The sequence below is a fragment of the Otolemur garnettii genome, unplaced genomic scaffold, assembly GCF_000181295.1.
Source record: "Otolemur garnettii isolate 467f Iridium unplaced genomic scaffold, OtoGar3 scaffold00013, whole genome shotgun sequence".
NCBI classification, from domain to species: domain Eukaryota; kingdom Metazoa; phylum Chordata; class Mammalia; order Primates; family Galagidae; genus Otolemur; species Otolemur garnettii.
In genome coordinates this window covers 13,319,815-13,334,639 of record NW_003852408.1, presented here as the reverse complement: position 1 = coordinate 13,334,639, position 14,825 = coordinate 13,319,815, and the positions used below count along the sequence as shown (strand labels likewise).

Here is a 14,825-nt window from a genome sequence, read left to right as displayed (position 1 = left end):
GGGCCAACTGCAACAAAAAATAGCTGGGTGTTGTGGCAGGCGCCTGTAGTCCCAGCTACTCAGGAGGCTGAGGCAGAAGAATCGCCTAAGCCCAGGAGTTGGAGGTTGCTGTGTGCTGTGACACCATAGCACTCTACCAAGGGCAACAAAGTGAAACTCTGTCTCTAAAAAAAAAGAAAAAAAAGATTCTAAGAAGGAGATGATGTATGTCCCTTCTTCCCCAAGGAATAACCTCAAGACCAGCACTGAAAGTAGGATAAGGTGAAAAGAGAGTCAAGGTTCATCATTTAGTACTAGAACTGCAGAGTGGAGGCAGCAAGGAAAGATGTGGCTGACTATGACTCTCCATCTACATATCCACAATTTGGATGCTGGTCACAAACGTCCCTCAACATTGCTGAGGCAGTGTCAACTAAGTGGCAATTCCAGGAGCCACTGGCTCAGAGGCTGCAGATGTCAACCCCTCCAAACTCTCAGAACACTCTCCAGGAAGCTACACATGACTCACTGTGGGCTCTTTCTGAGGTGCTGAGAAGTCTGGTGCTGAGGAGACCGGTTGTTCTGGCTGGTTTGGAAGTTGGCTTTCAATTCCTTTCAGGAAGGCACTGCTTGAGGTCTGAGGGTCTCCTGAAATCAGAAAGATCAGTAGAAGATAGCAATAAATGTCTTCTTCTTACCAGGAAGACATTAGCATTTATTAAGCATTCTGATAAAGGCCAGGGTTTGGTACTAATACATAAGCAGATAGAAGTAGCTGCAAATCCAATTTCCAACTGACTTTCAGAAAGGTCTGTTTCTATAATGAAGATTCCCTAGGGCCACATTCAGCAGGTAGGATAAGAATTTCCTTGACTAAAATTAGCCTATTGGGCTGGGCATGGTGGCTCACTCCTGTAATCCTAGCACTCTAGAAGGCCGAAGCAGGAGGATCCCTATAACTCCTTCCTTATATCTGGAGTTTCTAGGCTCTCACTTCATACTGCCCTGAGTTCAAAACCAGCCTGAGCAAGAGTAAGACCCCATCTCTACTAAAAAATAGAAAAATTAGCCAGGCATTGTGGCAGGTTCTTGTAGTCCCAGATACCTGGGAAACCAAGGCAGGAGAATGGCTTGAGCCCAGGAGTTTGAGGTTGCTGTGAGCTAGGCTAATACCACAGTACCCTAGCCTGGGCAACAGAGTGAAACTGTGTCTCAAATTTTTTTAATGAATTTAATTTAATTTAATTTAAAAAATAAAAATAGCCAACTATTTTTCTACATATTCCCTGTGTCAGATAGGGAGATTCATCTTTTTTCCTGATTCTTTCACTAACCTTCCTAACCACCTATATCAGTGCCATCTAACAGAACATTCTGCAATGATAGACATGTCTATTAGCAATGTCCAACTTGGCAGCCACTGGCCTCATGTGACTACCCTAAGTACTTGAAATGGGGCTAGTTAAAATAAGAAAACACATTTTAAATTTTATTTAATTTTTATTAATTTAAATTTAAATAGTCACACACAGCTAGAGTGATCATATTGGACAGCACAGAGCTAGACCTGCTAACACTAATCTAGGCGGAACAGATATCTCTAGATACTCACCAATGTTTTGATGCTTCTGTCCCATTTGGAACTCTTGTTTGGTGACTGCCATATACAGACTCTGCAGATTCAGGACAAAGGGCCTTCCATCACTGAGACTGCACACCTCTGGTAATTTCTGTAGAGGAAGGATTCTATGATTGGTTACACTATATAGCCAGAGAAGAGATCTGATCCCACTGGCAGAAATGACATCCCCCCAGACAAATTTACATTGAGCAGTTAGATCCCTCAGAGGCCATCCATATCCAAGCCTGTTGGAACCAATATAAAGACTTCTTGGGAAGTCTTCTCCTCTGAAAGGCAACTCTAAACAGGTATCTTTATTTCTCCTAATCCCAACTATGTTTTCCCATGAATACCCTATAGGTCTCTAGGTTCTTTCTTCCAAAGGGGTGACTTCTCAGAGGGCAGTTTGAGGAAATCACATTCCTTATATTATCCTTGAGTTGTACAGATTCCTAAACTTCCACACTTGAGAGAGAAAAAGGATAAAGTCCAGGACAGGGGAGAGAGAGAGAGAAATGGAAATGACAAACTGAGAGACAAGAAAAAAAATCATAGAGCTGTAATGCTCAGAAGAGATGGGAGACATAAAGTAGACAGAGCTTTTGGGGCCCGCCTGCCATTTTACATTCCCTACTGCAGTCCCATTGTGCTTTACCAGAATCCATAGACTCTCTATGGGGGTGGTATTTCCCCCAACGGGGTGAAAAACATACTTTTTTAAAGTATGAAGCACAGATATACATAGTATACACAGTACATAAACAGACTTTCGGTATATCTGTGGCATTAAAATTTCCTGAGAGGGGATGATGGGGGGAAAAAATCTTAAAAGATTTCTTAGGGAAGTAATAATGAAAAGAGGACTGAGAAACACTGCTATAATTATTATTTATCTGTTTCCTTCACTATGGAATGAACCATGGGTTTATATCCACAGCAAAATGCTCTGTCTGGTTGAAGTTTCATATACTTGGCTGAACTGAGTTGAAGTAATAGCTGAAGACTGAACAAAGTGCAATAAAAACAAGATGAAAGTGTACAGTGTCCTGTAGTCCCAAACCTGGCTGTACTTTAGAATGTTGGAAAGGGACCAGAACTACTTCACCTGTCCCTAAGCATGCAAATTATCATGGTTCCCACCCAGTTAGAAGATCCCCAAGAGCAGTCATGCCAGTAGCTCCCATGGGAACCCACCCAAGAATCTTGGATTGGCCCTTTTTTGTGCTGTAAGAGCATTCATTTCTGAAAACTCTCAGTGGGAGAAGAATGAAAGAGAAAGTATGAGAGGCAGGGAAATAGGTGCTGAACCACAGTTAGGATTGTGTGTTATCTTGCCCTGAGTATGGAGGTAGCTGAAAAGCTTGATCATCTCCAGGATCTTAGGGGATTCCCCAGGACATCTTAGACTGTCCCTGGAAACTAGAGACAACAAACCAGGAACCTTGAGTCAAGCTTTGCCACTAGCCGGCTATGACGTGAGGAGTACAGAAGCCCTCTTCCACAGCTTTCTCTGAGGAATTCACTGCAATAGGGAAGGCAACCTTTCCTTCCTTGGTTCAGCTCTCTAGCCCTCAAGCCCCCCACTGCAGATGAAGGTCTTCTCATCTGTAGCCAGAGAGCCCTGAGAGTAGAGAGGCATGCCGCTCGCTGCGTTCCTTCCTTATATCTGGAGTTTCTAGGCTCTCACTTCATACTGCCCAAGAAATGCAGCCTTACTTAGGGTCATTCATACATTGCTTTGTAGGCACTGTGGTGTCTTTTCAAATTGATTAGGCAGAATGTGGCAGTCTAAGGTCATTTCCCCTGTCTACAGAACTGAACAGATACATACATTTTCCAATGTGATCTTTTCCCAGCTAGTGTATTTAACCTCAAAATGAAGCACCAGAAATGAAAGGTCATTAAAGCCAGTGCTGTCCTGGATCTAACAGCCCTTTCTTTATCCTTTCCCTTCTGAGAAAGCTGCTCTTGCAGTTGCTGGCAAAGGTTGCTCACTAGAGTATCCACGTAATCTGACAATTAAGTTCATGAACTGGTCCTAGAAAAAGTGCTATATACCTCACTGCTGAATATCACTATGGTTACCTTTGAAGCACTCCCTGTGGGAAACTGATGCCAGCACCTAGTCCACCCTTCAAAGCAATTTTGGAACTCTTTTTCTCAAAAGACCATCAGAGCCGTTGTTGTATGAGGTTCGACAATTAAGTTCGCAAACTTGCCACCATGCACTTACATTGGCAGCACTATACAAACAACTTGGTAAGGTTTCATAATTTTGGTATAGTGTCTCATAGCTGCATTTGTGTTGACATGTGGCAGTATCTTGCTTAGTTGTATTCATTACTGTTATTGAGTGTTTTTGTGTGTCACACACTGACAGTTCTGATGGTCATTCCAGAAAAAGAGTTCCAAAATTGCTCTGAAGGGTAGACTAGGCATAGGCATTAGTTCATAGCTTCCCAAGGGGAGTACTTTGAAAGTGACCATAATAATGAAATATGTAGCAGTTTTTCTAGGATGAGTTTATAAATTTAATTGTCAGAACTCATCTTTTCAGAAAAATACTGGGAACAGAATATTACCATATTTGCTGAGCACTCACTATGTGCTAGGCACCACCTTAAGTACTTTAACTGTATTAACTTGTTTTTGTCTTATTCACTACTCCTTCCCTGGGCTCTAGAACATCCCCCAGAGCATGACAGAGGCTTAATAACTATTTGGGAATGAATGGATGGTAGGCACTAGCTGACCTGGTTTGGCTGAGGTACTTAGTCAAAGCTAGTAAGAGGTGGAGCAGGATTAGAATCCAGGCAGTCTGGCTTCAGGGCTTACACATATAATAACAACTCTATGCACTTCTCTGAACAACAAAATTTTAGTCAAAAGGGCAGTCCCAGCCTCTCCCAGGATCACAACCCACAATCCCTCATATGACAAATCATCTGCCATCCAGCTAAGAAACAAACTCTCTAAAGTGACAAAGAAAAAAGCAAGTAGATAAAAAGGAGGCAGGTAGTCTGGACTGGAAACCTTAGGGGCTGAGAGGCCATACCTTTAATCCCATTCTAGCTGTTTCCTATGACCTTGGATTCCTTGGGCATCTTTCTCACAATATGCTAGCAGGTAGAGAGCCTGAGCTTGGGAAACAGAAACATTAGCTCCTGGGGCAGGACAATGGCAGGGGCTGGTTGGGGCAGGCGGCAGAGATCAAAGGGAGAATGTTGGAGTCAGGACTAAGCAAAGCAAATAGTACCCCCTGTTATAAGTATGATTGAGCCAGGAGCACAGTGTACCAGCCACAAAGCGGGTCACTGCCCAGAGTGGGGAGGGAGAGACTCAGGTCAGCTTACTCACATAAAGTGTTCATCTGATTAACCCAGAATCAATTCTGGTCAGCAAAAAGGTTACTGAGATTCTACTACATGGCAGGCACTGCAGGACCGGGGGCAGGGGACACAGATGAATCAGTCCTTCCCTCCTCCTAACAGGTCTGAGTTAATGTAAAGATAAGTCAGAGTTCCTACCTCAGAGTTCGTATTTGCACGCAGGAAATAGGTAGATATATGTTGTTTTGTTTTTGTTCTGTTTTCTGTGACTTGCTAAACTCAAATGATAAACAGAGGGTAATGTGAATCAAGAGACGGAGAAAGGGATGAATTTTGACCAAGAGTCCTACAAAAAGCTTTAAAGGTGCTGACATCAAGGTAAGCCTTGCAAAGTTAGACTCCGAGTGTGCTACAAGTTTGTGAAGCACAGAGGTGTGAAAAGACAGGATGTCTGGCTACATCTCATGGGAAATGAGACTAGAAGGCTAAGGTCACATTCGCTAGATGGATTTTTTGCAAAGGACTTTTTGTTGTCTTCTGAATTAAGGTTGCACCTCTGGGAATTTCCTTTTGTTTCATAAAGTGGCTTTCTCTAATATATAACTAACCATTTGCCAGAGCTTCCTTGGCTCCAGACTTCTATTGACGATGATGAAACAGAAACTTCCTCTAGGTTTCCTTTTCCAGGCGGTTACACTCACTTAAACTTCTTTAGTACTTCTTCACTACTTCTAGTATAAAGGCACAAGAGCTATTTACTCTCCCATCTCTTACTCACTAAGACTTTGGATCCTGCTATATAGCCATATCAGAAACTGTAGGAAAACCAAAGTTACAGAAATCCTATAGGGCACTGTATTACCTCTTCTTGTCCCTACTGCTGCCCATGTTGGTTCTTAGGGCCTATACTCCGCGTAACTCTCATCTTCATCATGTCTAAAACTCATTCCCAGTGGTCCAGAAATTCTAAAACTCTCTCAGCATTTGCTAGAGAGACCCCAATGGCCACTTTCAACTAGAACTAAGTGGGTAAGTCTCACCACCTGACTCTCACCCCTCCTTTTCCTCTTGAGACTGTTTCAGAAAAGAAACTTTTAGGCCTATGCAGTGGCTCACACCTGTAATCACAACACTTTGGGAGGCTAAGGCAGAAGGAATGCTTAAGGCCAGAAGTTGGACACCAGCCTGGGCAACACAGTGAAATCTCGCCTCTAGAAAAAAATAATTAGCTGGGTGTGGTGGCAAGGACCTGTGGTTCCAGCTGCACAGAAGGCTGAGACATGAGGATCATTTGACCCCAGGAGTTGAAGGTTGCAGTGAGCTATGATTAGGCCCCTGCACTCTAGCCTGGACAACAGACAGACCCTGTCTAAAAAAAAAAAAAAGTTTTAGAATCCTGGGTAAGGAAAGGCTAAACCCTGATACACTTCTGCTTACCCTATAAGTGCAGGTTCACAGTCTGAGGATACAGATTTCACAAAAAGAAGAAAAAGGGAAAACAGACTAACTGGAGCTTTTAGCATCAACCTTTGAGCAGGTCTTTGATTCTGGCACCAGCCTCAGAATTGGCACTGCTCCAAAGGCCTGGCACTGAATGTCACAATATCACAACTGCCAGGGCAGGGCCCCCAACACGTGACTTCCCTAAGGGTAAAAATTCCTCTCCTCTCTCTTGCAATGTGGCAAACACTGCTGGTCTGGACACAAAATTCCTTTGCTAGGCAGCCCAAGTCTCAGTTTAGGGAATCGTGGTAATATCCATCATTAGCATCTCTCAGGGATAAGAGCACATTAGAAAACTCCTCTAAGGTCTCAAACCGCCAGAAGGTTTGCCAAAATACAGAGAAAGGAACAACAAAAATGACTTAGGAAGAGGGCTTTAATGAGAAAAACTCTTCAAAAAATACCACTCCCCGGCGGTGCCCATAGCTCAGTGTGCAGGGCGCCAGTCATACACACCAAGGCTTGCAGGTTTGAACCTGGCCTGGGCCAGCTAAACTAACAACAAAAAAATAGCCGGGGCTCAGTGAGTAGGGCTCCAGCCACATACACTGAAGCTGGCGGTCAGTCTGAGGAAGAGTTTGAGGTTGCTGTGAGCTGTGATGCCACCACACTCTACCCAGCTCTACCCAGGGTGACAGCTTGAGACTCTGTTTCAAAAAAAAAAAAAACAAAACCCACAACTCCCCCTCTGCAAACTCGTTCATATTTTACACATATTTAATAACATCCATAGTGTTCAAGACTATTTAATAGATGCTGGGAATATAGTGTGGTGAACAGGAGATAAAAATCCCCCCTTCTTGATCTCCTTCTAGAATGGGAGGTCAACAACAAATACACAGCTAATTAAAACTTGTACTCTGTCAGATGGTGATAATACCATAGAGAAAAATAAATCAGCAAAGGTGTATGGAATGAGGGCAGTAATATGCGACAATTTTAAACAGAGGTAAAGGAAGGCTTCACTGAGAGGGTGACATTTCAGAACAATGGAAGCGAGAGATGATCTATGTGGTTATCTGGGTCAAATGACCAAATTTCCAGTTTCCCCAAGACAGTCCCAATTTGTATTTATTGCTCCAATTTAATTATTAACAGGGCTCTCTTTCTCTCCTATAAATGTCCCGATTTTAATGATAAATTAGACGGTTACCCTGTATTAGAGGAAAAGCAGGGCAGGAATGTGGATATGTGTCCATGTTTGGGTGGAATCATGAAAGAATACAGCATATTACCTTTTATTCTATAAGATGGGAAACCATTAGAGCTTATGAGTTTGAAATGATCTAACTTACATTTTAAAAGGATCATCTTGAGTGTAAAAGGCCAAGTGAAAAAGCAAGCAGACCTAGTGAGAGGCTGCTCCGACACCCAGGTCAGAGATGATGGTATGGATTGGTAGCAGTGGAGGTGGAGAGAAGTAATGAGATTCTAAGTAGATTTGAGGGTATGGCTAATATACCTTCAAGCTGATGGACTGGTGTAGGGTGGGAGAGGAGTCAAGGATGACTTCACTCTAGAGAATAAGGTAGATGCTACAAAGGAATGACTCAGAAACCTAAAATGAAGCTGGGTGCCTGTAATCCTATCCTAGCATGCTGGGAGACCGAGGCAGGTGGATTGAGGATTGCTTGAGCTAAGGAGTTCAAGACCAGCCTCAGCAAGAGCAAGACCCCGTCTCTAAAACATAGCCCAGCATTGTGGGAGGCGCCTGTAGTCCCAGCTACTTGGGAGGTTGAGGCAAGAGGACCGCTTTAGCCCAGGAGTTTGAGGTTGCTGTGAGCTGTAACACCATAGAACTCCACTGAGGGCAACAAAGTGAAACTCTGTCTCAAAATAAATAAATAAATAAATAAATAAAGGAAACCTAAAATGAAATTCCTAAATTAAAGATAACCAGAATTGGCCTCTGAATCTATAACACAGACCCAGCTTCATTAGTAAACAGGTGAGAGTCAACAGGAAAGGTGAATCCAAGCCCAAGGAAAGCATCAACATTTAAAAAAAGAAAGTTGGCCCGGCACAGTGGCTTATGCCTAGCCTCCTAGCACTTGGGAGGCTGAGGCAGATGGATTGTCTGAACTCATAGGTTCAAGACCAACCTGACAAGAACGAGACCCCATCTCTTAAAAAACTACTGGGTGTTGTGGTGGGTGCCTGAGGCAAAAGGATCACTTGAACCCAAGAGTTTAAGATTGCTATGAGCTAAGACTGCACGGCACTCTACCAAGGTGACCAAGTGAAACTCTGTCTCAAAAAAAAAAAAAAAAAAAAAAAAAAGAAAACTGAAAGTAACTTCTCACTCGAAGAATACAGACTATCCAGGAATTAGGAAAGAAATTCTTTTTTTTTTTTAGACAGAATCTCACTTTGTTGCCCTCAGTAGAGGGCTGTGGCATCATAGCTCACAGCAACCTCAAACTCTCAGGCTTAAGTGATTCTCTTGTCTCAGTCTCCTGAGCAGCTGGGACTACAGGCTCCTGTCACAATGCCCAACTATTTGTTTGTTTGGTTTTTTAGAGGCAGGGTCTTGGTTTTGCTCAGGCTGGTCTCAAACTCCTAAGCTCAAGCGATTCACCCATCTCAGTCTCCCGAGTAGCTGGGACTATAGGCTCCTGTCACAATGCCCAACTATTTGTTTGTTTGGTTTTTTAGAGGCAGGGTCTTGGTTTTGCTCAGGCTGGTCTCAAACTCCTGAGTTCAAGCGATCTACCCATCTCAGCCTCCCAGAGTGCTAGGATTATAGGACTAAGCAATGGTGCCAGGCCAAGGAGAGAAATTCTTAGGAAAAAAGGGAAATAGAAATGTACTTTAAGTTTTGTCTTTAAAATCTCATATACTTGGATTTATACCTAAGGTAGTCTTCTATTTGCTAGCTATGACACTTTGGGCAAATTATTATACTTAATGTCCTATTTTGAGGGAAAGAGGAGAAGGGAAAGACAGAAAATATTAGGAGTCAGGGGCCTGAGACTAGCAACATTTTCATGGTAAAGTCTGTGAAAGAATTAATGAGAGAATAGAGTAAGTTCCCAAAAAATGTCTGTTTTTTCCCTTTGCAAGGTACACTGAGCCAAGTAGGCTCAAGAAATGTCCTAATGCTAAAGCACACGGAGAAATCAGGTCTGATCCAACCTCAGGTGGTCGTTGACTTAAGATTTTTCTCTTTTACTGATGACATGAAATCGATAGACATTCAGTAAGCTCCTTTGACTTACAATTGGCGTTACCTCTGGATTAATCCATTGAAAATTTAAAATATCATAAGAAAAATACACGTTGACTCTGAATATTTTCAACTGAGAATGTAATCCCAGTACAAATCGAGGAACATCTGTATTAATTTTTCTCTACTGGCATCTCAAAGCATATGATATTCTAACAGTTCAGTAACTAATCAGGGCCCAAATCAGGCAGACAGGATCATGAAAGTCTAGTTAGTAACTTGAGAGTAGTACACTGTCGAACATCACCACTCTAGCCTACTCCTCAGTCTCTAGAAAAGACCAAGCCACATGGCTTTTGTATCAGAAGGCCTGGGTTTAAATCCTGGCTTTGCCAGCTATCATCTGTGTTACAGCCTTCTTTTAGCTTGTGTTCCTTCACCAGAAAAACAAGACCAATACCCAAGCAAATGGTGCATGCTCAGTGTGCATCATGTCACCTTACCTCCTCAAAACAGTTTTTGTTGCTTCTCAAAGATCTCTGTTGTTCCCCCAATTCTTCAGGATCTATCCAAGAGGCCAAAGTTTTACCTTCATTCTCTCCACTTTCTTTTTTGGGAAGCAGGTGTAATAATGGAGGTAAAGCTACTACTCTCTGCAGAATTGCATAAAGCACATGCGGGTTGCTTTCCACAACATTTTAGCACAAGTATTCTACATGGCCCAACTTCTCCAATGTTATTTCACCAGGAACTCCTTCTCATCACTTCCTTCTTCCCGTTGTGGCTGGTGCAAAACACTCTGCTATGTCATTTCCATTTTTAAGTTATATAGACTCAATTTGGGCTATTTGGAAAATAGCAAAACATGACCTGGGGATATACCATCCAAAAAGTTAATAGCCAAACAATTTCTGATGGGATTAATCTCACAGTTTCTTCAGGGTCTGAGAGAAAAAATATTAACAGGACTGAAAAATCTGGGAGTGCTGTCTAGACTTTCAAGGAACAACCATTTCACTTTCCTTTCTCTTCATTTCCTCATCTAAGTTTTCACTTGGGTGAGTTGTCTCTGAATTCAAGGCAAGATCCAACCCTGAGAGGTCCCTCTCTTTGTCCCTCACAGTTCACCTATCAGTGAACTTTGTGATTAGGGAAAGAACACAGTACCCTAAATACACAAGGCACATTGCCCTTGAAGGGCCGTATGTGAAATCAACGAGACAGCTGACCCCTCCTGTGTTTGGTCTGATTCAGCTTTGTTTGGGTCTATCCTGCAACTAGGCCTTCCCTGACCATTCTGCCCACCCCTGCTGGTCTCGCCATGCTCTGTGACCAGCCCTTGCCCCCTGAGCATCTACTCAGTGCTGGGCTAGAAGGAAAAAGAACGTGAAGAAGCCTGAACTTGATCTTGTATTTAGGAACCTTGAAGATTAATTATAGTATAGGACCTTACAAATTAATTATAGTTTAGGGACCCTGCAAATTAAATAAATTATAGTCCATCTCTTATAGTCTCTTCTCCCTTTTAAAACAAGGTGGGAGAATGGACATATGCATGTATGTAATCTAGTCAAGTCACTACACTTTCTTCGTGTCCTCCCTCCAGATTGGGATAATCTTGCCGCTTTACTCTCTCTGGAAGAGAGGCTGGACATACAATGGAGTAAGATAAAGTGCAGAGTTCAAAACAATTTGAGATAAAGTCCAGGTCCTACTTACATGATTCAGATTTTTCTGGTTCAGCTTGGGGCCTTGCTAGCTCCCTGGACTACAGAGTCAAAAGAGGGGGGTGGGAAGAAAGGCCAAAAAGAGGGGTCCAAACAGAAGGCTTGAATAGTACTGGTGAGATTAACTGACTTGTTTAATGCTTTCTATGTGCTAGGTACTAGGATATAAATTTTAATACATTATCTCAATTAACCTTCATAGTAACCCTATCAGCTAGGCATTAAAATTATTCTCATTTTATATACAAGAAAACAAAGACTCAAAGACGTTAAGTAACTTGACAAAGAAAACAGCAGAATGGGAAGCAGGAGACCTGGGAAGTTGAACTGTAGAACTTTACACACTTGAACCATTATACCAAAATGCCTCTTAGAGTCACCCAATGAGACATCCATTTCTTTCTCCTGCCCCTGACCCCATAAGGAAGTCGGTCCCTGCTCTGAGGTCTAGCAGTACTAGAAGCTAGCTCTCACCACTTTCTTAATCCTCCAAATAGCTTGACAGGCAAGAGAGAGAAAAGACAAAATGCTCACTAGAGAAGGAAAGCCTTACTTCACCCCTTGAGTATCCTCCAAGTGTACTGGAAAAATCAGAAAAATGAATCTCTGGTATGGGGAAGCTCTAGAATCTGAATCTCCTTTTAAAATAAGTACAGCCCCCTCAGAGTCATAGCAGGAAGGCCCCTCAGCTCTGCCCCAAAAGAAAAATAATGGTAAAGGGAGTGGAAGAGGAGGTGGGGGTAGGGGTAGCTGCTCTCATAAGAGCCCTTTGTGGTGGCTGCCTCTGAAAGGAGGTTTTGCTAGACAAGGTGGAACTTCTCAAGGTGACAAGCAAATGGTACAGACTGAGCTGTGACCCTCTGCTCACTCCTAACCACCCCCTCCCCTTTGGAGGGCCAGAGCCTAAACTGTCCCTGGAGCCCCACCCAGCCCCAGCACAAACCATGGCTTTCTAGTCTGGAGAGCAACTAACGAGCAGCAGAAGGGCTCAGGGGACTAAAGTGGTTTGGGGGTGGGGGGGAGACGGATCCTCACAGCCCCTCAGAAAGTGCAGTAGCAACTCTCATTCCTTCTTTTCTCTACTCCCACTCCTCCAAGAGGAACAAACAGCTCTGTCAGCTCTGGCTCAGGGAGGGGGCTCTGACCAGCCTAGCAGGGGGACAATAGGTCTGAACATTGAGCAACCTCTCTGAATTCAGCCACCTCTGCATCCTTTTCCCAAATGGAAACAAAAAAATGTGGTAGAAGTCGGAAAGAAAAAGGCATCAGGTTTATTAACAGAAAGAAAACCACAGCCATCAGGCAGGCATTCTGGCTCTGAAAGCTCTTGATCCCTGCCCTGTGCCACTAGCACTGTACAGGAATACAGGTTTCATTTTTTTTTTTTCCTGTTTAGTGGAAAAGAAAAGGCAAGGATAGTCAGCTGGGACCATAGGGCACAGAGGTGATTTGGAGGACTCAGTAGTCTCTATAGGACCTCCACTACCAAAGGGATTCTCTTTCATTCCAGATTACACGCTTGACAGCTGGGAACACAGCCCACAGCGGCTGCGTTCCCATGGGATCCCTACCCCACCCTGCCTGCTGCCTGCCTCTCTATATGGTGACAGTGTCTTCTCTGTCCTGAGCGAGCTTACTCTGTAACAGTGGTTCTCAACCTTCCTAATGCCGTGACCCTTTAATACAGTAGTTCATGTTGTGGTGACCCCCCAACCATAAAATTATTTTCGTTGCTACTTCACAACTATAATTTTGCTACTGTTATGAATAGTAATGTAAATATCTAATATTCAGGATATATTTTCATTGGTTGTGACCCATAGGTTGAAAACAGATGCTCTATAGGGTGACACATCACCTCCTTATACATATACACACACTCATCTGGATAAGGGCCTGATCTTCATGACCTTGAGTAGGTAAAGATTTCTTAACAGGACACAAACCATAAAGGAAAACCACATGCGGCAAATTAGAGTAGATTAAAATTTGGAACTTCCATTCATCAAAAGACACACTGAAGAGAGCAAAAAAGCAAGCTACAGAGTGGGAGAAGGTACATATAATGAACAAAGGACTCATGTCCAAAATATATGAAAAACTCTCAGTAAGAAAAAAAGCCACCTCAACAGAAAATCGGTGAAAGACTTAGTCATATCTAAATGACCAAAAATTATAAAAAATGTACAGAACCTCACTAGGGAAATTAAAACCATAATAGGATATCACCACATATTAACCATAATGATTACAAGGAAAAAAGCAGAAAATAATAACAAGTGTTGGCAAAGATGTGGTACAACTAGAACTCTCATATGCTGCTTGTGTGAGTATAAACTGATATAGTCATTTTGGAAAACGGTTTGGCAATATCTACTAAATCAAATCATATGCTCACCTATGATTCAGCTATTCCTTTCCTATGTATATACCCAACACAAGCCGATAAATAGCTAAAGTTAGTCTGAACAACGAAATGTTATACACAAATGAAAATGTAAATAATGCTGTTACATTCAGCAGCATGAATGAATTTCATTAACACTTTATTGAGTGAAAGAAGTCAGACACAAAAGGGTGTATACCCTATGATGATAAGACGTTCAAAAACAAACAAAATTAATGATCATATTAGAAGTCAGGATGGTGATTACCCTGTGGAAGTGGAAGGTACTAAGAGAGAACAAGGGGGTGTTTCTGAGTACTGAGAATTTTCTAGTTCATGATTTGGGTACTAGTTACACAGCTATGTTTATTTTATAATAATTCCTAAAGCTGTACACTTATGGGCACTTTTCTATATGCATCTTATGTTTCAATTTTTAAAGTTTATTAACAAAAGAAAAATCACTATAGAAAACAAGCAGTTACCCCCAAATTTAAACATAAAGTTACCAATACTAATATGAACCTTATAGAAAAACAACTACATGCCCATACAAGAGAATAACACAAGTATATTCAAGTAGGGAGAGCAGGGAGGGAAAGGGGAAAAGAGAGCCGGGAAGGGGATTGGTAAGGTCTCACCTGATGGACACATTGTGAGGGTATATAGCACACCCCCAGGATGAAGGGCTCAACTACAACTTGAACTTTATCTTAGCAACACAAATAATTATTCTAATTCATACTTTCATATTAATCTGAATATAAATAAATAAATAAATAAATAATTAGAATAAATAAATAAATAAACAGTAAAATAAAATAAACACAGTGTTACTATATGACCCAGCAATTCTACTCCTACATTTATACCCAAGAGAGGTGGGGTAATGTAAATGTTCTGGAATCAGACAGTAGTTAAGATTGCACAACCTGGCTTGATGCCTATAGCTCAAGTGGCTAAGGCACCAGCCACATACAACAAAGCTGGAGGTTCAAATCCAGCCTGGGCCTGCCAAACAACGAGAACTACAACCAAAAAATAGTCAGGCATTGTGGCGGGTGCCTGTAGTCCTAGCTACTTGGGAGGCTGAGGCAAGAAAATAGCTTAAGCC

The 14,825-nt window shown here is 42.3% G+C and overlaps 1 protein-coding gene across 2 annotated transcripts in view; it reads right to left on the bottom strand.

Annotated features, from left to right (window-relative positions):
• NHEJ1 (non-homologous end joining factor 1) overlaps positions 1-14,825 on the bottom strand; it is a 97,598-nt gene that overhangs the window by 807 nt on the left and 81,966 nt on the right. For both annotated transcript variants that reach the window (XM_023510299.1, XM_023510298.1), the window contains exons 6-7: positions 1,592-1,709; positions 509-627 (exon numbers count right to left, since the gene is read on the bottom strand). In XM_023510299.1, the coding sequence (XP_023366067.1) occupies positions 509-627; positions 1,592-1,709 (237 nt within the window). The remainder of the gene's footprint in view (positions 1-508; positions 628-1,591; positions 1,710-14,825) is intronic.